Below are 21,193 nucleotides of genomic sequence, written 5' to 3'. Positions count from 1 at the left end.
CCGTCTCACGGGTTATAATCCGTGAGACGGGTCAACCCTACCCATATTCATAATAAAAAGTGATACTCTTAGCATAAAAAGTAATACTTTTTCATGGGTGACCCAAATAAGAGATCCGTCTCACAAATACGACCCGTGAGACCGTCTCACACAAATTTTTGCCTTCATGAAAATGATTGCTCAAGTAAGTTATGTTAGATTATATTTAAATATTAAATACGATAATTTTTATTTCTCGAAGTTAATAGAGAATAAAAAATATATATAATTAGATTAATGATATTTTTATAATTTATCATAATTTTCATTACTAAAGTCCATTTTAACCGGGAAAATATTTTTATTTGGACCGACACATTGGAACTTGCAAACTAAGCACTCGAAATCACAATAACACCCCCAACAGTTTTGATATTGCGGAGATTAACCCCATCTAGCATCACTGCTTGGATACAACGTGTTTCCCGTTTCGTTAATAGATTGAATCCGATGGAAGAGTCCTTCGCCAATCTTCCCTCCAGCCACTTGCTAGGCTCTGTTCCGGTACGCATTTACTGCTGTCTAGCTTTTCTTTTTTTTCTCCTTTATGCTAGAAATTTTGTTATAAGCTACGTTATGGAATTATTTGATCGAATCTGATCTGGTTGAGATATGGATATATCGGTGTTATGAATTTATTACTAGCTCCGAGAGCTTGAAAAATTGACGAAATCTCGTATTCGTTTGCGAGGACTACTTTTATTGTCAATTTTTTGTTGGTAGTCGTGGCTGTTGTAATTAACTAATCATTAGCCAACAAGAATTTGGTGTGCTTTGATGATTAATTCAAAATTATGATTACAAATGTTTGGAAACCAAATTGAATCAGCTGCCCAGCTGATATTTTAGATTAAATGAAATCATAGTTCCATGTTAAAAAAATTTGCAGGCTGTTGTTAGTGGAGACCAGAAGACCACCAATAAAGAAGGTATGAGCTTCTATATCAAAGATCCAGTTTTTGATGAATCTTGACCACCAAAGCTTACAAGTTCCATTTTGAAACTCTATGTAGTTCCTGGTGCAAATTTGCAAATATTTCCTCCCAACAACGGTGGAGGTGGGGGTCAGGGTCAGGGTCAGGGATATCAAACTGTAGGTGGTGTCAGTGGTGAGAATTTTTCCTCATCAACTCTTTGATGGCAGTTATTTTACAGGGATCAGAGTGTGTCGAACTGCAGCATTTTGTATTTATGTTTTGGTTGAAAATTGATCGTGTCTGTGTTCTGGTAGTGAAGATTAAAGCATTACTTTGTTTTCTATCATCCAACAAAATCCCTCCACTTTTATTAGCTTCTAATTTTACCGATTATGCAAATACATATTTTCAAACAGGGTTGAAGTAGGTTTTGAAAGCGGTTGTATTCTGTAAGTTCTTCGTTATGGTAGAATAGCTAAAAAAATATTAGAGTACTACAAACTGTGAGTGACCGGATAAAGTAGGTGGATAGGCAATTAGATGTGAGATGCCTGGAAATAATAGAGAAGGGACTGAGATACATTCTACCAGTCCCCAGTCCTTTCTTGAAAGCATGACCTGGTGGTACTTTCACTAGTCTCCTTTCTAAAGATCGAGGAGCACCAGGGTGTTAGCTCCTTCATTCGGGTGTTTTTGCAAGTAAGGCCTGCTATGCCATGTGTAAATTCTGAGCTTTCATATAAAATATTGATTTCTATTTCAAGAGGAAACTGCCCTGCTTCTTTTTCTATCCGCAAATCACCAAATTCATGAATAATTTTCTTTATCATTTAAGAGTACAACACATTATCAACCAAAAAAAATAAAAAAAATGTCTCATTGTGTGGTGTTTACCAATTATTATGGAATTTACCCAAGGTGATGTAATTCTTCTTTTCATATGTGGGACTTTTTTTTATTATGTGGGACCATTCACATAGAAAGTTGAATAATAAGATTCACGCATCTCTCTCTCTCTCATGTGAGCCATGTGTAGTATTCAGTCACAAAATTTTGCATCAACTTTGTTTCGCCTACAATCTACATCTTACACTGGAAATGGAATCACGAACAGTAATGGTAAAATCTATGAATTCAAGTAAAAGTATAGGGATCAATCTAATGGTTTTCAGGTGAGTAAATCTCATACAGGTTTTAGCGAGAATGGAATGTGTCACTTAAGATGTGCGGTGATTTTTTTCCTGCTGAATGCACAATGTTAATTTGCTGTTAGTTCTATCTTTTTCTTATCTCGTATTAAGGAACTCACATATTACTCTTTATGCATGATGTTTGTATCAAAGGCGAGCTTCTCTCATGTGAGAATGATTCTTAGATATTTGTGTGGATGATGCATCCATTGTTATCCCAAGTCCTTTCTAAGTGTTGAATAATTGAATAAGTTAATGATTTGAGCTAAAGGATCTTGCTTGTGCAATTTAATTATGTACTAAGGCTAATGGTTGTAGATGGTGGAGAGCAGCAACAAACAAACTGGAAGGGATTCTTTAACATCTCTTCCTACTCACAATATTTCAATGTAGACACAGATACTGTGTTGAACAGATTGATTAGTTCTTTATATCCTACCACTGGAGATTTTGTCAGCAAAATTGATGCAAACCCTGATCTGTAAGTTGTATGGTGATTGTATATACTCTTATTGACATTCTTTTGATACTTAATTTTATGTAACTTCTTTATCAACAAATTTGTTTGTTTTTCCTCCAAGTCTGAAATGAATCAAGCCTTTAACTTTAAATTAAGATACAAGTTGTTTGATGAAGGATGTGGTCCTTTTCCATTTCTGATCGATCAGACTCATCTGGAATCCTTACTATTTATCATATTTCAGTTACGGTCTTGTCTGGATCTCCACAACGTTGGTTTTTGTGATTGCTTCCCTCGGAAACTGTGCCACCTACCTAATGCAAAGAAGCAGCATTTCGTCATGGACCTTTGATGTCAACTATTTAAATGTGGCTGCAGGATCCATATATGGTTATGCGCTCATAGTTCCACTCGCGTACTACTTTTTGCTTCAATATATGGGTTCAAGTGCCAGCCTTGTTCGCTTTTGGTGCTTGTGGGGATATTCCCTTTTCATTTTTGTCCTAAGCTCTGTAAGTATAAATGACTATCTTATAGGCATGAAATCCAATCTTACGCATTCTTATTGCAAGTCATTTATTTGCCAATATATTCAGAATGTGATGTGACGTTTTTTTTGGGTACTTCCAGTTTCTGCTGGTTATTCCAGTTGAATTTTTGCGATGGACTATAATATTAATTGCTGGTGCTGCATCATCGAGCTTCGTTGCTTTGAACCTCAGATCTTATATCCAGAGTAGCCAACTCACGATTGTCGTCATTTCTGCATTCGTGCTGCAAATGGGCTTGTCAATCTTTATCAAAATGTGGTTCTTCGCTTAGCTACATACTGGTATGATTCGCTGACGCTAGGCTGTGCATTCGTTACTGGAAGAGAAAACTGTAAAAAATAATTTTATTTTATATTTTTGGATGGAAATGTTACTACTTACAACCTTTGGCTTGTAGACTGTAATTTGTCGGGCGTTAATATTCTAACAAACTGAAATAGATAAAAATGTGTGAAAAAGGGTGTATTTGAATGTGCAATTAACAAATACTTGGTGATATCGGTTATGTTGTTATAATAGTGGGGAGTTTGGTCCTGCTGGTTTAGTTCATTTAGTTGGTGTGCAACAATATTGTAAAATCTTTTGGTTTTTGTGGACTTTTATTGACATTTATTTCATAAAATTGACATGGAACATGATCTTATAAAAGTTTATGTGTTTTTATTTTTTTTTAAAAGTATAATAACTACTTTTGTATATATTATTAAAAAATATGAACGCATAAAACAGTATCTTGAGATAAGTATTTATTTATCCAAATTAACAATCAACAACAAATTCATCACTGGAAATGTAAGAAACAGATGTAAGATGTTTTTGAACAATCTGTGACTGTCACGTGATTCATCATTTAAAAAAACTTCGAATTTACGCAAATTCCCCATCTTCTTTTCAACTTTATTTTATTTCTGTTATTATTTTTTTGTTAGTATCCGTAAATACTGAAAAGTGGTGCGAGATCGCAGATTATTAGATATATCTGAAATCAGCTCCTCCAACAAATAATCATGACTGTCTACCATTCAATTGTAAACAGAAAGGATTATGTTTTGATAAATAATAATAAAAAAAAAAGGTTTCAGCCTCAATTCCCATTTCAGTGTTGTGAAATCGGAAGATCGTCCCCTCACTGTTCTCCCATTTCCCTCCCAGTATCCCATCTTTCTTTGTGGAGAGAGCAAAGAGAATTTTGACGTATACTGTTTAAAAAATCACGAAGTTTCTTTTTTATTTGATAATTTGAATCCTTGCTTGTTGTGGAGAAAAACCCACCTCGTAGAAATTTAATCCTTGGCCAAAAAAATACTCGAAAATTCAGAGGGTGCTGGAAGAGAGATGAAAGAGGTGTTTGGCGGTCCAGGGAAAAAAAGTGGGCTAGTAATAAGGATTGGGCAGTGTATGTGTGCAGCTAGTTCTATCGGGATCATGGCTTCTGCTTCTGGCTTCTCTACTACTACGGCTTTTTGGTAATTTCTTCCTTTTCTTTTCTTACCGATTTGTTTTTATTTGCTATTTTCTATATATGGGTTGCATTGCATGCGGTTGTTGGAAAAAAATATTAGTATATTACAAATAGTTTTGGGGTTTGGTCGTGCCTACTAAAAGGAGGAAGTGAGAAGTTTTGAAAGAAGAAAAATTGAATAGAGTTTCTGTTTTTGGTGTATTCCAAAGCGTCTCTCATTAAACAGACCACGCATATTAACGTAAATTGCAGGTGGTAGGTAGGTGAGTAACACTTAAAATTTAATGGAGACTATCGTAGATGAATGTGAAACCTATTATGAAAAGTTTCCTAAACGTGTGCAACAAAATATTTGGATTCAAGATGTGTATACATTATTCAATTTGTTAATTTAATTTCCATGCGTGTGATCTAGGAAACATATTCCATTGATCAAAACGATTGCCAAGGTGCCACTAGATCACCGAGGGTTTCAACACAGAACTGGTTCTTATTGACCTAGTTGAAATGTTGGCTCCCTCTTTCCAGTTCTGTTTGATGTTTTTCAGTTTGTCATGGCTGAAAAAGAAAGTTTTTCTTTCATATTTTTTTTGTGTTCTACTTCGCTTTCTCTGAAATCAGTACTGCAAGTTCAATTTCTATTTCTCTGATACTTGGCTGAAATTGAAACAACTATTCTACCACTTGAAATTGCCTGCTTATATGATTTTGAACTCAATAATTTTGAGAGTCTTGGTCAATTCTGCAATTTAAAAACTTTCTGGTGTCTGAATCATGGAATTCACCCAAAGATTGCTAATCTGTTCGCATATTTTAACAGCTACTTGATTGCATCCATGGGTCTTCAAGTTTTGTGGAGCTTTGGACTTGCATGCCTCGACATACATGCTTTGAGATTCAACAAAGGTCTTCATAATCACTTCATAGTCAGTCTTCTTGTTGTTGGAGATTGGGTAACTAACATCTCTCTTAACCTTTGTTTGAAATACTTACATACTCGCATGTAACATTATATCAGTAACAAATTCTTCATTGCTTTCATTTTTTTCTTGAAACAAAGGGATTATCAAATAAAACCTCTAATTATACACTTGCCATAAAGAGAGTTGTTTTCTGGAGTTTGAGTCGATTTAGGATAACACAAAAGCCTAATGCCATTTTATGCAGCACACAGTGTTTGAGGGCTGGGGAATGCTGTTAATGTGAGGGTAATTTCAGTATGAGTGGAAAACTATCTAACATAGTTTTTAGTCTATTTTTAGTTTCACGTTCTCAAAATGCAAATTCAATTTAGCATTATGTGATGGAATGTGTTGCTTGATCTTTGTATGAAACCAAAATGTATGGTTATTTATCAATGTTACATCATTTGGCCATTATATCCTACCGAGATCATTCTTATACCACTGTGATTTCAATCCAAAAGTGGATTTTAAACTCTTAACTAATTCGTTCCTTCTGCAGGTTACAGCTACTCTATCACTCGCGGCTGCTAGCTCGTCTGCTGGTGTTATTGTCCTCTTTACCAGAGATACAAGCTTCTGTGTGATAGAGCCCAAATATTCGTGCGATATGTTTCAGATATCCATAGCTTTGGCATTTGCCTCATGGTTTCTTGTTGCCTATTCTTCATATGTCATGTTTTGGCTTGTCCCATCTTTTTGAACAGAACGGGTTGATATTGAAACTTTTTTATTCACACACGAGTGTTGTTGGCTTATCGCGTCATGTAAACAGAATGAGTTGAAATTCACGTGCGGGAAATGCTTTTTGCGTGTTTGTGTATTATTTGGGAGTTGTATACTTTCGATGATTCCTAATGAACGATGTTGTAATCCCTTCTCCAAACAGTAGCTCTTAACTTGATACTAAAAACTTCAACTTTTCCCTCATGCTTCTTTTCCAGTCTTCTTTAGTGTAGTTTTTCTCCGGTGGGAAGAAGATGTGAGCCGAGGGCTTTTGGAGGGTGGAAATTTGAATCATCCCCAGAAAAAAAAAGCCCATAAAAAGATTTCTCGAAATCTTCATTGTGTTTCGTCGTCAGGCATGGGTCTCCATTTGATTCGAGGATAGGATACTTTTGGTATACATTTGCACACTGCATAAATTGGTGCTTGGGCATAATCTGTCCTTGCACCAATCGTTAGAATGGCTAGTATTTTTTGTGAAGTTCAATGCGAGAATTTCTAAATTTCAATTCAGAAAGTGTTAAAATCAATATTATGTAACGTCATGGGTCATCAGGTTGAATCAACGTAGGTCTCGGCTCATATCCATGTACCACTACTGATCATTGGTCGTTATTATGGTCCAGCATGAGTCCCATAAAATATCCAACTCTTGAAAAGTGGTTTCTTTCGTGTTCATCCACACTTGAACCCAGTACCTAGGTGTTGGTACCAGTTGAGCTAAGTCTATACTTTTTCTAATACCAATTTTGATAGAACTGATTAATTTTACCAAAGTAGCTTTGAAACTCAACACACATGAAAAACTAAAATTAATTATGTAAAAAATGTAGGTATTAAAATTAAAATAGGTTACAAAGCAAAGTAAAGGACCTCCGAGTATTTGAACAAAAACACACGAGAAAATATCCACGAGCCTTTGCACAAACTGCGACTATTGTATTCCAATTGCGAGTCGGCCAGTGTATGACGAAAACTGATCCTGGGTGGGTACCCGCCGCAACGTTCCTAGATCAGAATGAGTGGAGGGGCAGGAACGGCCGATTTCTTCTATAGAGAAGCTCATCGACTGGGTTATGTTGCCCGCTCTGCCTTCAAGGTATCTCCTTTGAACCCAGTTGTGTATTATGCATAGTTAGTGTGTAGAAATGTTATTTTCTCTTCTTTCTTGAATTGGTATTGGTCAAGTGCAGTTGGTTCAGATGCAGAAGCAGTACAAACTCATAACAGCTGGTTCTTCTGTTCTTGATCTTGGGTGTGCTCCCGGCGCTTGGCTTCAGGTAACCGATGGTAACACGCTTATCTCTTTTAGTTACTAGTTTCTTCATGTATCTTGAGGACAAAATGAATGTGATTATCAGTGTTATGTTTCGCTAGCAAATTTTAATGGGAGAAAAATGTAATTTAATGGGTATTATGATGATCTAGGTCGCTTGTCAAAACTTGGGCCCATTGATAAAGGGAGGAGCTGTTGTTGGGATTGACATCAAGGTAATGCCTCCATCCATTCGATACTCTATGCTTTTGCGATGTCATTGTGTGTTATTTTGTTTAATTTGTTTCGAGATAATAAGATGGCTCTTCAGTTTGGTGTTTAGAGAACTGTTTATCGATTTGTGGCAGGACAGAAGGTGAAGGTTCCATCTCTGTACTGTGATTCAAGGGTTAAAACTGTTTGTGCTGATGTTATGAGTTTACCAAGGGAACAAGTTAAAGCTCTCTCTCCCCAGGTATACAATTTTTTTTGTAGAAACGCTCAATTTTCGGATTCTAATATAATTGAGTGTATTGTTTATTGTTTTCCGTTTACTTACTGTCCTTGTTTTCAAGATCAATCTTCTGCAGTTACCTAGTGTTTGTTAATTCGTAATTTAGTTTTCAACAACTCTTGGTCTTGGTTTTGATCTCAAATATTCAACAGAATGTGTTCTTGAGCACTTGAATACATTTTTCAAAGTTCTTTATTTTTTTCATGGAAACTCAGTTGGCAGCAAGGTGTAATTCTGGAATAACAACATGGGAAACATCAAATTTGAGGTTCAGATGCTATGATTGACATAACAAAAAAATTACAAAGAAAGGAAAAATCACAACATTCACATCTGTTTCAGTGGATGGAAATTCAAACATTATTTATTATTTGGGAATTGTTATTAGAGTGATTAGTTGTAAGAGTGATAAAAGTCTCTCATTTCTTTTGATTCATTTGCTGTTTTTACGGTGTTTGAGTTTTTATTTCTTATAGAAGCTAAAAGAATAGCTTATTTCTACATATTTTGGTTTTTAAGTTAAATAGTTTCACAGGCTTATGTTACATTCTCTATGACGATCTATTAATTATTTAAAAGCAACAATTCATTTGTGTTCTGATCTTGTGATATTAAGATCTAGTTTTTTTTTTTTTTTTTGTATTTAGAGTAGAGGCTTCTCTGTGATTCTGTCCGACCTGTGTCCCCCTGTTTCTGGAATCACTGATCGAGATTCTGCTTTATCCGCTGAACTGGGGATGCAAGCAATCAATTTGGCAGTTGGGACTGATGCCCTTGCTCGTTCAGAGACGCGGTCCGATGGTTCTGGTGTACTACAACCTGGGGGACACCTAGTTGTTAAGCTTCTTGAAAGTGAAGATGTAAAAGGTGGTTGCTAATTTTCCTAAAATTTTCTTTACCTTTCTATATGAGCCTTTTAATTATTTAGAATTTTTTATCTGCAGAATTGAGCCGAATATGTAAACCACTCTTCCGAAAGGCATCCTGGCTGAGGCCTCGAGCAACTAGATCTTGTTCCAGAGAGATTTATCTTGTTTGCCAAGGATTGAAGCAACCTTAAGGCATCAAGAATTACATATTTTATATTTTCTCGGATGCATGTGGGAAGCATGAGCTTGAAGTGATCTGAGTGACTCGGAGTCAGGACCTCAAGTCTTTGAAAATTGTACAAATTTATGTAGCTCAATTTGGTCGACATGAGCATTGAAAATGACGAGCAGATAAGGAATTCTGAATCTTTTTGGAAGTGACAGCTTGTCAATTTTGTAACTTTATATTTTGCTCTTCTCCAACACAATTTCATAGCTCCTAGTCATATTTTCACGGTGATCCTATCTTTGTTTTGAGATGATCTAATGGTTTGAGTTTATATTTCTAATATTTTTCCTTATATGTTTATTTATTTACAAAAAACAAGTTCCACACATGCGTGGGTAAATTGCTTGAAATCACTGATACATATTTGGGTCATTGATAAAAAAATATTACTTTTTATGTTAAGAGTATTACGTTTATTGTGAATATCGGTACGGTTGATACTTCTCACAAATAAAGATTCGGGAGATCGTTTCACAAATAACCTACTAAAAAAAATATGTTTCCAAAGAAAGCCAGCCTGCCAGCCCTTGTGTACAAAGGGGACGGCAATAGAAAGGAACTTGTTCATATTTTCATCTTCTATCAATTTTAAAAAAATATATAATTATCAGTAATAAATTATATTTTTCACACAGGTTTTGCAAGTAACTATTAATGCCCACAATGATACATTATTTTTATCTAGTGGATTTTATTGTAAATTGTTTGTATTTAATCTAGACTATATATAATTATTTAATTTTTTTAAATAAATCATATTCGGTATTGGAAACGAACTCGACGCTTTTTAAACGCGTAATAATCTTTACCATCAGACAGCACTCCCGTTTTGAATGCGCGTTTTCTCGTAATATGTGCTAACGTGTACAGATAGATTTTTATTACTTACTATTAATTGGACTTTTATAAAACATAAAATAAATGAAAATTATAGTACGGCGAATAATTAGTGTATTTTTCTTATATTAAAAAAAAAACCCTAAATCCAAAAAATGGTTGAAATTTTTATTGGAAATTGTTTGCTTAAAAAATAGAAATTATACATAGATGTGGTCTTATGTGAGACCGTCTCACGGATCATAATCTGTGAGACGGGTTAACCCTACTCATATTCACAATAAAAAATAATACTCTTATCATGAAAAGTAATAATTTTTCATGGGTGACCCAAATAAAAGATCCGTCTCACAAATACGACTCGTGAGACCGTCTCACACAAATTTTTGCCTTATACATAAGCACATGCCAGATTTGAAGGTAGTGACAGAAAGATCGCTTCGTTTGTCTGAGAACACCCGCTAGAGCTCAAAATAGATTTTTTCGGATCGATCGCTGAAGATCTTTGATCTTTACCTGGATCATATGAAAAAATTGAAATCACTTCTTATGGACTCGTTTATTACCTAAATCATATCAACGTCACCAAATGGCATCCGATTTTGAAAAGATCATTATCATCGTCATAATCTATTTATATATACTTAATATATTATATAAAATGGTAAAATCTTGAATATTATTATTTAATATATGTATACATATATAATATTTAAATTAATATTTAGGCATTGGTCTACGAAGGATTGCCTTTTATGACCATTTTCTTCAACCATTGGTGCAATCACTCTTCATCATCATTTCTTTATTTGTATGTAATAATCCTCTTCGCTTTCTCTTCTTCTTGCTTTAATTTAACCATTACATATGGCGGTGTCGTCAAGGATTCGTAATTCTCTACTACCTTCCGCCGCCGCTGTCTTCGTCGCCCTCCTCCAAATCACCGCCGTGCACTGCATAGGCGTTAACTACGGCACCCTCGGGGACAACCTCCCTCCGCCTGCTCAAGTCGCCGCGTTCCTCAAAGACAAGACGACCATCGACCGTATTAAACTCTTTGATGTCAACCCAGACATCCTCCGGGCCTTCGCCGACACGGGGATACTCGTCGCCGTCACCGTGCCTAACGGCGAGATCCCCAGTCTAACCAACGTTCGCTACGCCCGCCGTTGGGTGGCTGAAAACATCAAGCCATTCTACCCGCGGACGAAGATCAACTACATCCTCGTTGGCAACGAAATCCTTCACTGGGGCCCACAGAATCTCATCGACAACCTCGTATCGGCCATGAGAAGCGTCCACAAAGCTCTTCTCCTCTCCGGGATCAAAGACATCAAGGTGACGACAGCTCATTCCCTCGGAATCCTCAAACGATCCGAACCCCCGAGCCTGGGCAGGTTCCGACCCGGATGGGACGTCGGGGTACTCGCTCCAATGCTCCAGTTCCTCCGTGAAACGAAGTCTCCTTTCATGGTGAACCCATACCCGTACTTCGGATACAGCCCTGAGAAGGCAGATTTCGCTTTGTTCCGACCAAACAAAGGATATTATGACAGATACTCCAAAAGAACCTACGGAAACATGTTCGATTTGTTATTGGACGCTGTGTACATGTCAATGAAGAGACTGGGATACGGAGATGTCGACATTGTAGCCGGCGAGACGGGGTGGGCGTCGCAGGGGGAGACGTTTGAGCAGCCCAAATGCTCGGTCGAGAATGCGGCGTCGTACAATGGAGGTCTTGTGAGGCAGTACAATTCTGGGAGAGGGACGCCATTGATGCCGCACCGGAGGTTTGAGACATATATCTTCGCGTTGTTTAACGAGAATCAGAAAACGGGCTCTCTAGCAGAAAGGAATTTCGGGCTTTTCCGACCAGATTTCTCTGCCGTATACGACGTTGGAATCATGCGCGCCGGAGCCGGAGCTGCTCCCGCAAAGGTTCGATTTAATTAACTTACACTTTAACAAATTTTTGGATGATATTTGAGATTATTCAGAATTAACAACATGCAAATATATATATATATATATATATATATATATATATATATATATATATATCCAACATGATTAGTTATTTAATTGTGTATAAATTGTTATGCTTTTTGTCATCAGTCTACCATCTCATCTATTAATTATCTGCACAAATTTTTTTGTGACAAATTAAATTATTCGAAGATAACGTAGTAATAAATCAAACTGAAATTGTTAGATTATTAAAAGTGCTTTGGTCGGGCATTTATATCTCCAACTGACAGGGAAAAAAAAAATAAAAACTCACCTCTTTTTCCTTTATTTATCATAATTTCTATTATTTATATCAACATTCATTTGGTTTAATGTTTGAGAATCTAAAGCATAAATATATTATATTTAATTGATTAAAAAAATGTATATGAACGTTAGAATTCACAATTTTCGAAGAAAATTAAAAGAAAAGAAAAACTTAGCACATGAATTTACAGTTATATTATCTGTTAAGCATAAAGGTGCATGGTTCTGCCTTTCCACATGCTTTTTTCTTTATTATGCTTTGTTTATACTTCTTGTGTTCAAATTTTAAGTCTCCCGATTTTATGCCCGAGCTTTAATTATGTAATTGCACTTTTTTTTATTCTAATAAAAAGTAACTTCTATCGTATACAAGAAGAAAAGGTTATGGATTTACTAAAATAAGTTTAAAATAAAACATCAATGATGTATTGATCTGAATGAATATTATATATATGATGGGTGCAGCCTGTTCCTACACCAGCGCCAGCGGCAGGGAAGAAATGGTGTGTGCCGAAGCCGGCGGCAACCGACGCAGCCCTGCAGTCCAACATAAACTACGTGTGCAGCCAAGGGGTAAACTGTGGTCCTATTCAGCCCGGTGGCTCGTGCTTCGACCCCAACACGGTGCGGGCACATGCGTCCTTTATAATGAATGCTTACTACCAAGCTGAAGGCAGAAATGACTTCAACTGTGACTTCGCCGGCTCTGGCATCCTCACTGCCAACGACCCCAGTACGTTTTCATCTTTCCCTTGTTTCTACAGCAATTATTGTTATCCATTTTGGGTATGGAACACGCCATAGTAGTGGCTCAATAGTGGCTGTGGCATTCTTACAAGTAAAATGAAACAAGAAACATGGAAAAGTTAAAATCTAATTATTATCATAATATATATATATATATATATATATATATATATATATATATATATATATATATATATACTATCTATTAAGTGTGAGGCATTGATAGTAACTACCTAGAGAGGACACCAACTTTTCTTCCAATTTTACCCCTTATGTGATATTAATATTACACTTTTGTTTTTTGTTTTTTGTTTTTATTTCAACACACACTTTTATTTATATTTTTTTTATTTCAACAATTCAAATATCAATTTAGTCTCTCCATAATTTGTCAAATTTCACTTTAGTCCATCGATAATGATAAAAAAGATTGTACACACACGCATCGCGTGTGCCGAGTAACTAGTATATATTATGTTTGTGTGTGTATATATTTTACGTCTTTGAGCCCGCCTAGAACCTTTGATCATACGTCATCTATTTGTTTTGGTCAGGTTATGGCGCATGCAGGTACACTTCTTAAATCCACAAGAAGCTGGATGGAACCAAGATGAGGATACGTTGTAACTGGGAACTTCGTCTCGGCATAGTTTATGAATTTTGGATCCTTTAATTTTAATTTTTTTTTTTTACTTTATTAATTCCATAATACAAGTGGAAACTGGCATCCTGTCGTCTATTTAGTCAGTAATAAATATCGTCGGTTTTTTTTTTTAACAGCATGAATTATGTAATTCTTGATTTAACTGATATCTATCAAAATTGAAATAGTGGCTGAAAAAAATGTCATGAACTCTTTCCTAAATTTAATATTTCAATTTGTTCTCTAAACAAAAATTTCATTTTACGTAATTAGGGGTGGATATTGTTACATATTACCGTTTCCTATATATCTATCTATATCCCTATTGGGTGGAAGGGTTATTAAATCGTTTTAGGGACATCGAATCACCCCTACTTTTTTATACCAAGATATAAAAATCCCGTAGTAAATTTATTAATTTCATCTAAACATTATATTAAGAATTATTAGATTACAGTATTTGATTATAATTACCATCATATTAATCATAACCCTAATTATAATAAAGAGCGCAAATAAACGCTTTAGTTCTTGTACATACATCACAGTAGTATCTGTACATCAGCCTGCCTCAAATGGAAGATAGAACTTAGCCCAGGTTCAAAAACATTGTCGAGAATTCACTGTTCTTGCTATCTCATGCTTTAGAAAGTAAATTTTACAGTGCGCAAAAATAACATGGAGAGTTGAAGGAGAGGATCAAGGCAATACTTTTGACATCCAAGAGAAGGCCTCTGAATTATGCAGTGGTTCCTTGCGCACATTCTGAATGTAACGTTCTAACAAGAACACATGTTCATCAACCTTATCACTGGGCATCGCATCCTCAGTTAACTTTACCGCTGCGATTTGAGCGACCTGGAACTTTTCAGCACTACGCTGTAATTTCCGAGCAGTTTCTTCTTCACCAAGCATGACAAGACAAGTCAGTAGAGATTTAAGCTCACATTTTGCTCCTTCGGTTAGAGACATGCCCTTCAAATGCTCTACTAGAGCCATCTCCTCACTCGGGCTGGACAGCAAAATTTACTTCTCTTATGAGGGGTTTTCCCCCGATTAAGGTAAATAAAATATACGAAGAAGCAATATTTTACCTTCCAGCTCTTATTTTTCCTCTATTTCGCTGACGCCCTCTGCCCCTGGCAGACGTGCTCAGGGAAGTCGATGCAGCTGAACCCTTTTTGGTCCTGCTCAAGATAAGTGAGACAAATAGTACAAAGCATGTCCAAGTGAATTCGAAGATTTCACAATTTGGTATTTGACGGCATCATGGTTTTAGATAAAGAAAACAAAAGTCCATCGAAGCCAATTGGCACCAATTTGTATCACTGAAAAGTAGAAGTCAATAGATTACTGATGGTAATGAGTGACCTCCCAGCCTAGCATGATTCAATAAGCAGAGACAGAATAAGAATCTCCCAGCCTAACACTTAATTGCTGACAAAGTCTTAGGATTGTAAGAAGGATATGAGAGTAGAAAAGAGAAATGAACATTACCAGCGGAATACAGGAGAAGACTGGCAAATGAATGTCAGTTCTTAATTATAGAAGTTTAAATTTGAATTCACATTCGACTCATGCCTTTGACATCGATATCTAGATCTGCCAAGTAGGTGCATATAAGATGATATCCCACATTTGTTACATATGGAAAATAATAGTTACACACCGAGATAAGAGAGGGATGCTTCAGGCTTCAATTGCATCTAGAAAGATTCTATTAGAGGCAGCAATGAAATATAGATGTTGCACCTAGAATAATATTGGAAAGATGAAGTGAAACAGTGTAACATAGTCTTCAGGGGAAGCAAGATGACACTAAATTTAAAAGACAAGTTTCTGAGTCAATTATTTGGCCCACTGTCCTCATGATATTGAGCTTTGGTTAAGGAAATGACTACATATTCAGAACCAACCCTGAGAACCAACAGTGAGGAAGCAGGAGTATTGAACATCTAAGATTGTTCAACCGCTAGAACTACCTGTAAGGAAGTGGGAGGAGATACAGATAGCAGACTTGATTGGCCACTCTAAAGGATGATTGCAAAAATAAAAACCACTTGCATGTCACAAACAAAATGAATCAGCCCAAGCAGCAGTAAGATTTAAGGGTATCCTTGGTCCATAGATAGAGCAGGGGCATCAAGAGGAGGAAAATATACATCAGTGGCCAACATTACTAGCAAAACTAAGTAACTCTAAACAAAAGGAAGTATGACAAAACTATATGCTAGAGAGAGCTGAAGAGTAGGCAACTTACCCTGTGGTATATGCACTCAACTCACTGAAAGTAGTGCTAGCTTGTGAACCTGTTTCATCATCAAGATAGCCCACAGATCGCTCGTCAGATTGGATTGTTGCAGCAAGTAACAATCTTCTTTGACGAACAGCCAAGTAGCGGGTCAAGTACTTGCCAGCTTTTTCCATCCCTTCATTGTATTCTCCAATAAGCAAGCTAGAACACTCCAGAGAAGAACTTTTCACTACTGAAACCAGGTCGCCTCTTTGGTGCAGAAAAGCAATTCTCAAAGCCTCTTCCCATTCTCTTGCTTGGACCAATAAGCTGATACCATTGTTTATATCACCACAATAATCTAATACTATTTTAGCAGCATCACCTAATTTACCAAGTGCCTGAAGCTCCTCGCAGAGTTCACGCGCCAGATGCAAAAGCTCATCCTTCCCAAGTTTAATGAGGCCAGCTACTGTCAGAACCCCCCTCCAATTGCCACAAGCACGATAAGCCTTTAGAGCTTTTTCTAGATGGAAGCTACACAAATAGGTGGTAGCAGCATCCTCAAAGCATTTTGAAGAAAAAAGATGATCTCCCCATGCTTCAAGAATTTGCCGTTTTTTATGCGGCTGATCAATCAACTGAAGACCCAGAGGATATAGTTCAGGAACGTTCATCATCAGGTCTGTAAAATCTTTATAGTAAGGGTCTCCCGCAGAAAAAATGTGCCTGAGAGCACTTTCATATCTTCTCAGTTTAAGGTCTATTTTATACTTCATCAAAAGCATTGGCATGTTTTCCAGTTCTTCAAGTAGTGGCAGAAATTCTTTAGGATCCTTTTGTGAATTTAACGCAACAATAGCGGCAAGATTTAAATCATAAAGCCCCAAAGCAGCTTCAAAAACCGCCTCTGAATCAGACAACCATAACAGATGCTTCAGAGCTTCCTCGGACGAAGGGTAAGACGTTCTCTTTGAATCATCAGTTCCCGAGAGCTCCATTTCTCGGATAAACTTTACTCTTTCCAAAGCCTGTTCCAGAGCTGGGGGGTCATTTTTAGCTAAAGTGGTCAGAATGCAAATCTCTCTTGAAGGACTATCCTCGATGTGCTCCTCAAGCGCCTTGTGGATGGCCATCAGGACTGAGTTTACTATATTATCACCATTTGAAACCTTTACGTCTTTGCACTCATTCTTTATGTTATGCGCGGACAAGTGATTTTTGTACAGTGTCTCCATGATATTTATATTTTTCAAGCCACACACAAACTCTGTTATGTAGCTCAAATTCCTCACCTGTCTGACAAAATCTGCAGCTGACTGAACAAAGGTTTGCCAACCACAACGGTCAACAATAATATTAAAATCTATCCTATGTCGTCTTACCATGAGCAAGGCATCTCTGAAATGGCCTTTGTCCAAAGAATTTACAATTGAAGCAAGGACCAATTTTCTGGGATACACACATTCAAGATTTCCTCGAGGTGTCTGTAGTATGATAGCAGACTCATCTCCATGGAGGACACCTACAACCTGGGCCCCTCTCTCCCATATATTTATATAAAAGCTTTCAGTTTCAGACTTTCTACTCTTCACAATAGGCATGAAATTCTCATACTTCTGGTCCAATTCTCCACGCACGATATCACCAAAGTCAACAATAAATAGTAAATTCTGTTTCGTTGCAATCACCAAATGAGTCATTGTTGAATCACCAGAATTCGAGTAAAATGAAAAGCTTCTGCAGTTCTTACATAATATCCTTCCCTCAGTATGCAAGCTGCCATTGTCATCAAGCCCAAGGAGTAACAATTTATCTGGTGTAAAATCTCCAACTTGAGCAATATCCATCTGAGGGCAGGACAACAAGAAATTCTTATTGTCACACTTACGAAGACTGGCTCCTCTATTTGTTCCAGCCTTTGGGATGTACTCAGATAATTTTCCACCATCAAACTGAACAAATGCCAAAGATCTATGAGATGGCACAGGAGCTATACCAATAACCACCCCTTCAAGATAAATCTGACTCGAAATTTCACTTTGCCAACCTGAGGATGTCACTGAACTAGGAATTTGATCTTCAGAGCAACTGATCTCAATTTCCATCAGGTAATAACCTAGATTGCCATCCTTATCAAACGGGGATCTCTTAGTGCCATCACTATCACCAAAATGAAAGTAGGAAACACCAAGAAGCACGTGTGAATCCAACAGAGACAGATGTAGCAAAGATCCAAATTCTGTACCAAAATATGAAGCCTCAACTTTAAAATGGTTCCCTTCCAGCTCATCCCATTGTTCAAGCAGAGGAAGCTCCACAATACTTAAACCTCCATCTGACAGAGATGCAACCAGACGATTTTGTGAAACTTTGGAGCAGTAAGTCATATCACGAATAGCGCTAGGAAACTCCAAGCTAAAACAATACATAGGAGGTGGAATCAGGGACAACGCTAATGGGGTTACTAGTATCTTTGAGCCATCAATGACAAATGCTGTTGAATTATCCCTTACTGCCGTGACCCAAACAAACTTATAGCTTATAATTTGGCCACTGAGAGTCCAACAAATCAATCGAAGAGGTTTTGTCGGATCCCACATGAAGTTCACTTTATCATTCCTTGAATATCTAATCTCCTGCTTTAAGTACCAGTGATTATTACTAAAAACCCAAATCTTGAGAGTATCGAATGTTTCATTTCTAACAATAGCAGCAAGAAGATCAGAGCTACAGTTGAACCTCAGAAAGTCTATAGTAGCCTCAATTCCCTCGTTGATACTGAATGAGCTTCTCTCTAAACCATTTCTCTCAAAAAAGACTATAGATGGGCATTTCTTTTCTTCAATTCGATAATAGACAGCAGCAATTTTTCCTCCACTTTGAATCCAGTCCAATGCTGATCCCATGAAAGGCCTTGGTTCTGAGACAGCATGGAGCGCCCCTGAGTCACGTTCCCAAATTTTAAGCTTTTTATTTGAGGGAAATGAATCATGCGCCTTGCTAAGAGCTGCAAAAAACTTGCCATCGCCCCTCCATGAAATGGGATTGTCAAACAAAACTTCGGCAGAAGATGCTAATTCATCTGAAACACAATCCAACACATCATGTGAATAAACTGCACAACTCCATCTCAATCCTAAAGTTCATTTATTCTTGAGTGCTAAACTTTTTTGCAGTATAATGACAATAAAAATGTGAAGGATCATAGAAAAAGTCCAGGACACCTCCCTCTTCCTAAAATGGGATCGATAATGTTGACTTTTATATTTCACAAACTATTGGTGTAAATGCTATTTCTCATCTGCTCACACTTCCATGATAGTTGCGGTATGTTTTTCTGAGCATCTTCTCCACGCTTCCTTCATAAACCACGTCACTCTATGCAGGAAAAATTTTCAATTGGAATATAAATGTTGCCTAGTAATAAAAAAAGAAAGCCTGGAAAGGGCACAAGAGGAAATTGTCATGTGCAAAGCTACCAAAAGATAGGAGCCAGTTGCAAAAATGAGTAAGTGCAAAATAACAAGAGGAATCTATTCTTGAAAACGAATTTTCGCACAGATCCATTTGCGCAAGTCTCCACGAAGGAGTAGGTGTGAATGTGAGAGATTTTGAAAACATTCCAAGGCATTCCAAAAATCTCTTTTTGAATAAAGTTAACTCCTAATGGAATCTTACCATTATATCACAAAACTATCCAAATACAATTTTATGAACTACCGTCATTAATAGCGAAAAAAGTTTCCTTCAAACCCCGAAAAAACAAGCACAAAATGAAACAGATGCCATCAATTAAACAACATAAGAGGCAGCTTATGACATGATTGACTCAAATCAAGTTTAAATTTAAAGAATATGGTAAAAAGTCCTTACGTACGTCAATATCTTCTGACAAATCATCTCGTGCCATCTCATACAACAGATCCCAATCAAGATTCATCACTAGAATCTGCTGAAAACCAGTGATCATACCGAACAAATCACCATCTGGACTTAGTGAGATGCACCTGACACCACCTTCGACTCGTCCAACAATTTCTGTTGCATTATCATCCACATTAAAGAGTAATAGAAGACCATAAGAAGTTCCCAAGAGCAAGGCTTCCTTTTCCATGACGTATTCTAAACAAGTAATGTAATCTCCTGCTTCTAGATCAATGAGCTGAGCAGAAGCAGGTGATGAGGTCTTACTCCAAGCTCCTTCAGTCTGGTTACGGAAAAAGATTCTTCAGGAGATATACAGATACAGAACAATAGAGAAATCTAGAAACTTGGTTCATAATCATCAAAACAAGTTTGGAAAAAGATTAGCCCTTCCATTTGGACAATTTCACAAATCATGAAGTTTTATCAAAGACAAATCTTTCTTATTTATGCAGCTTCGCTAGGCTCATTTGTTATAAACACATGCATAATATCGTGATTCATAACACTCATCCGTAATATTCATACGACACATCCAAAAAAAAACATTAAATCCCATCTCCGCTAACTTCTGCAAGACAGTACAACCAAGAAACAACAAAACAACAGAAAATAATAAATTAAAAAATAATGTTTTTATACTTGAGATGAAAGATTCGGCATTGTGTAAATGAAATTGGAGGATGAAGCGAAGAAGAGGAGATCTCGCTCAACGTCAATGGCCGACAACCGGAGGAACTCCTCCGCACTTTCAGACTGTAACTGCAGCCTCGCAGCCACCTCCCAAGAAATCTTCAGATTATTCATCTCTTCCTTTGCACGATTCCTCGGTGGATTTTTCAATTCGATTGGCAGTTTGTCGTTGGTCCAAGCCTACAGTACAATTACATCGCTGAGGTTTTTGTGGGTTTTAGCTGAAGGTCGATGGAGAGTGCAAATATATTAACCTAATGCATTATCTGCAGCCAACCCCCTGAAGTTTGAAATTATTGCAACAGCAACCACGTTTTCTTTTTTTATATATATAACTTGCCACATTTCGGTGGTCGCATACTCGCATATGGGATTGTTTAATAATCCAATTTACTTAAATATTTGGTTATAATTTTGTGTATTGATTATTTATATCATGATGATTAAATTCGTTAATTATTTATTTTATATAATCAGAATCATTGGATGAAAATTTATAATATTATCTCTAGTCTCTTTGATTTTATTTTCATTTATTAATTATTAAAAATGAAAATTTTATAATTTACATTCCATCCCAAATTCAATATTATTCTTTATTCTAGTTAAATATTTTAATAAAACGAACCTAACAGGCTATATCAGCCATTTTATACACACGA

General features: G+C 36.6%; 5 protein-coding genes across 5 annotated transcripts; 4 read left to right on the top strand and 1 right to left on the bottom strand.

Moving 5' to 3' along the window:
- Positions 1-368: 368 nt before the first annotated feature.
- On the top strand, positions 369-3,706 carry LOC140816196 (uncharacterized). Its single transcript, XM_073175288.1, has 6 exons — positions 369-543; positions 929-968; positions 1,053-1,148; positions 2,465-2,627; positions 2,851-3,118; positions 3,237-3,706. The coding sequence occupies exons 1-6, from the start codon at positions 490-492 to the stop codon at positions 3,426-3,428; spliced, it is 813 nt and encodes a 270-aa protein (XP_073031389.1). The 5' UTR covers positions 369-489; the 3' UTR covers positions 3,429-3,706.
- A 133-nt stretch (positions 3,707-3,839) lies between these two features.
- LOC140816197 (CASP-like protein 5B1) lies at positions 3,840-6,318 on the top strand. The gene is made up of 3 exons (XM_073175289.1): positions 3,840-4,623; positions 5,440-5,572; positions 6,084-6,318. Exons 1-3 carry the CDS (start codon positions 4,493-4,495, stop codon positions 6,282-6,284), a joined length of 465 nt encoding a protein of 154 aa, XP_073031390.1. The 5' UTR covers positions 3,840-4,492; the 3' UTR covers positions 6,285-6,318.
- An 853-nt stretch (positions 6,319-7,171) lies between these two features.
- Positions 7,172-9,443, top strand: LOC140816424 (uncharacterized). The gene is made up of 6 exons (XM_073175680.1): positions 7,172-7,406; positions 7,501-7,587; positions 7,736-7,798; positions 7,936-8,037; positions 8,724-8,943; positions 9,021-9,443. Exons 1-6 carry the CDS (start codon positions 7,326-7,328, stop codon positions 9,134-9,136), a joined length of 669 nt encoding a protein of 222 aa, XP_073031781.1. The 5' UTR covers positions 7,172-7,325; the 3' UTR covers positions 9,137-9,443.
- Positions 9,444-10,785: 1,342 nt separating this feature from the next.
- Positions 10,786-13,810, top strand: LOC140817429 (glucan endo-1,3-beta-glucosidase-like). Its single transcript, XM_073177097.1, has 3 exons — positions 10,786-11,952; positions 12,754-13,021; positions 13,590-13,810. Exons 1-3 carry the CDS (start codon positions 10,879-10,881, stop codon positions 13,616-13,618), a joined length of 1,371 nt encoding a protein of 456 aa, XP_073033198.1. The 5' UTR covers positions 10,786-10,878; the 3' UTR covers positions 13,619-13,810.
- A 365-nt stretch (positions 13,811-14,175) lies between these two features.
- Positions 14,176-20,771, bottom strand: LOC140817550 (elongator complex protein 1). Its single transcript, XM_073177304.1, has 5 exons — positions 20,481-20,771; positions 19,788-20,121; positions 15,939-18,996; positions 14,773-14,865; positions 14,176-14,690 (listed from the first exon to the last, which is right to left on the bottom strand). Exons 1-5 carry the CDS (start codon positions 20,643-20,645, stop codon positions 14,378-14,380), a joined length of 3,963 nt encoding a protein of 1,320 aa, XP_073033405.1. The 5' UTR covers positions 20,646-20,771; the 3' UTR covers positions 14,176-14,377.
- Positions 20,772-21,193: the final 422 nt, after the last annotated feature.

Source organism: Primulina eburnea, chromosome 16, assembly GCF_022965805.1.
Source record: "Primulina eburnea isolate SZY01 chromosome 16, ASM2296580v1, whole genome shotgun sequence".
NCBI lineage: Eukaryota > Viridiplantae > Streptophyta > Magnoliopsida > Lamiales > Gesneriaceae > Primulina > Primulina eburnea.
Note: the sequence above shows the minus strand (reverse complement) of the source record. Positions and strands in the feature narration are given on the sequence as shown.

Coding starts and splice junctions, on each gene's coding strand:
- LOC140816196 (XM_073175288.1), top strand. CDS start 490: ATGGAAGAGTCCTTCGCCAATCTTCCCTCCAGCCACTTGCTAGGCTCT. Junction 544..928: donor ACTTGCTAGGCTCTGTTCCG/GTACGCATTTAC, acceptor AAAAATTTGCAG/GCTGTTGTTAGTGGAGACCA. Junction 969..1,052: donor GAAGACCACCAATAAAGAAG/GTATGAGCTTCT, acceptor AACTCTATGTAG/TTCCTGGTGCAAATTTGCAA.
- LOC140816197 (XM_073175289.1), top strand. CDS start 4,493: ATGAAAGAGGTGTTTGGCGGTCCAGGGAAAAAAAGTGGGCTAGTAATA. Junction 4,624..5,439: donor TCTACTACTACGGCTTTTTG/GTAATTTCTTCC, acceptor ATATTTTAACAG/CTACTTGATTGCATCCATGG. Junction 5,573..6,083: donor TTCTTGTTGTTGGAGATTGG/GTAACTAACATC, acceptor TTCCTTCTGCAG/GTTACAGCTACTCTATCACT.
- LOC140816424 (XM_073175680.1), top strand. CDS start 7,326: ATGAGTGGAGGGGCAGGAACGGCCGATTTCTTCTATAGAGAAGCTCAT. Junction 7,799..7,935: donor TTGTTGGGATTGACATCAAG/GTAATGCCTCCA, acceptor GTGGCAGGACAG/AAGGTGAAGGTTCCATCTCT. Junction 8,038..8,723: donor TTAAAGCTCTCTCTCCCCAG/GTATACAATTTT, acceptor TTTTGTATTTAG/AGTAGAGGCTTCTCTGTGAT.
- LOC140817429 (XM_073177097.1), top strand. CDS start 10,879: ATGGCGGTGTCGTCAAGGATTCGTAATTCTCTACTACCTTCCGCCGCC. Junction 11,953..12,753: donor CCGGAGCTGCTCCCGCAAAG/GTTCGATTTAAT, acceptor TGATGGGTGCAG/CCTGTTCCTACACCAGCGCC. Junction 13,022..13,589: donor CCTCACTGCCAACGACCCCA/GTACGTTTTCAT, acceptor TGTTTTGGTCAG/GTTATGGCGCATGCAGGTAC.
- LOC140817550 (XM_073177304.1), bottom strand. CDS start 20,645: ATGAATAATCTGAAGATTTCTTGGGAGGTGGCTGCGAGGCTGCAGTTA. Junction 20,122..20,480: donor TGCCGAATCTTTCATCTCAA/GTATAAAAACAT, acceptor TTCCGTAACCAG/ACTGAAGGAGCTTGGAGTAA. Junction 14,866..15,938: donor TTGAGTGCATATACCACAGG/GTAAGTTGCCTA, acceptor TATCTTGAGCAG/GACCAAAAAGGGTTCAGCTG.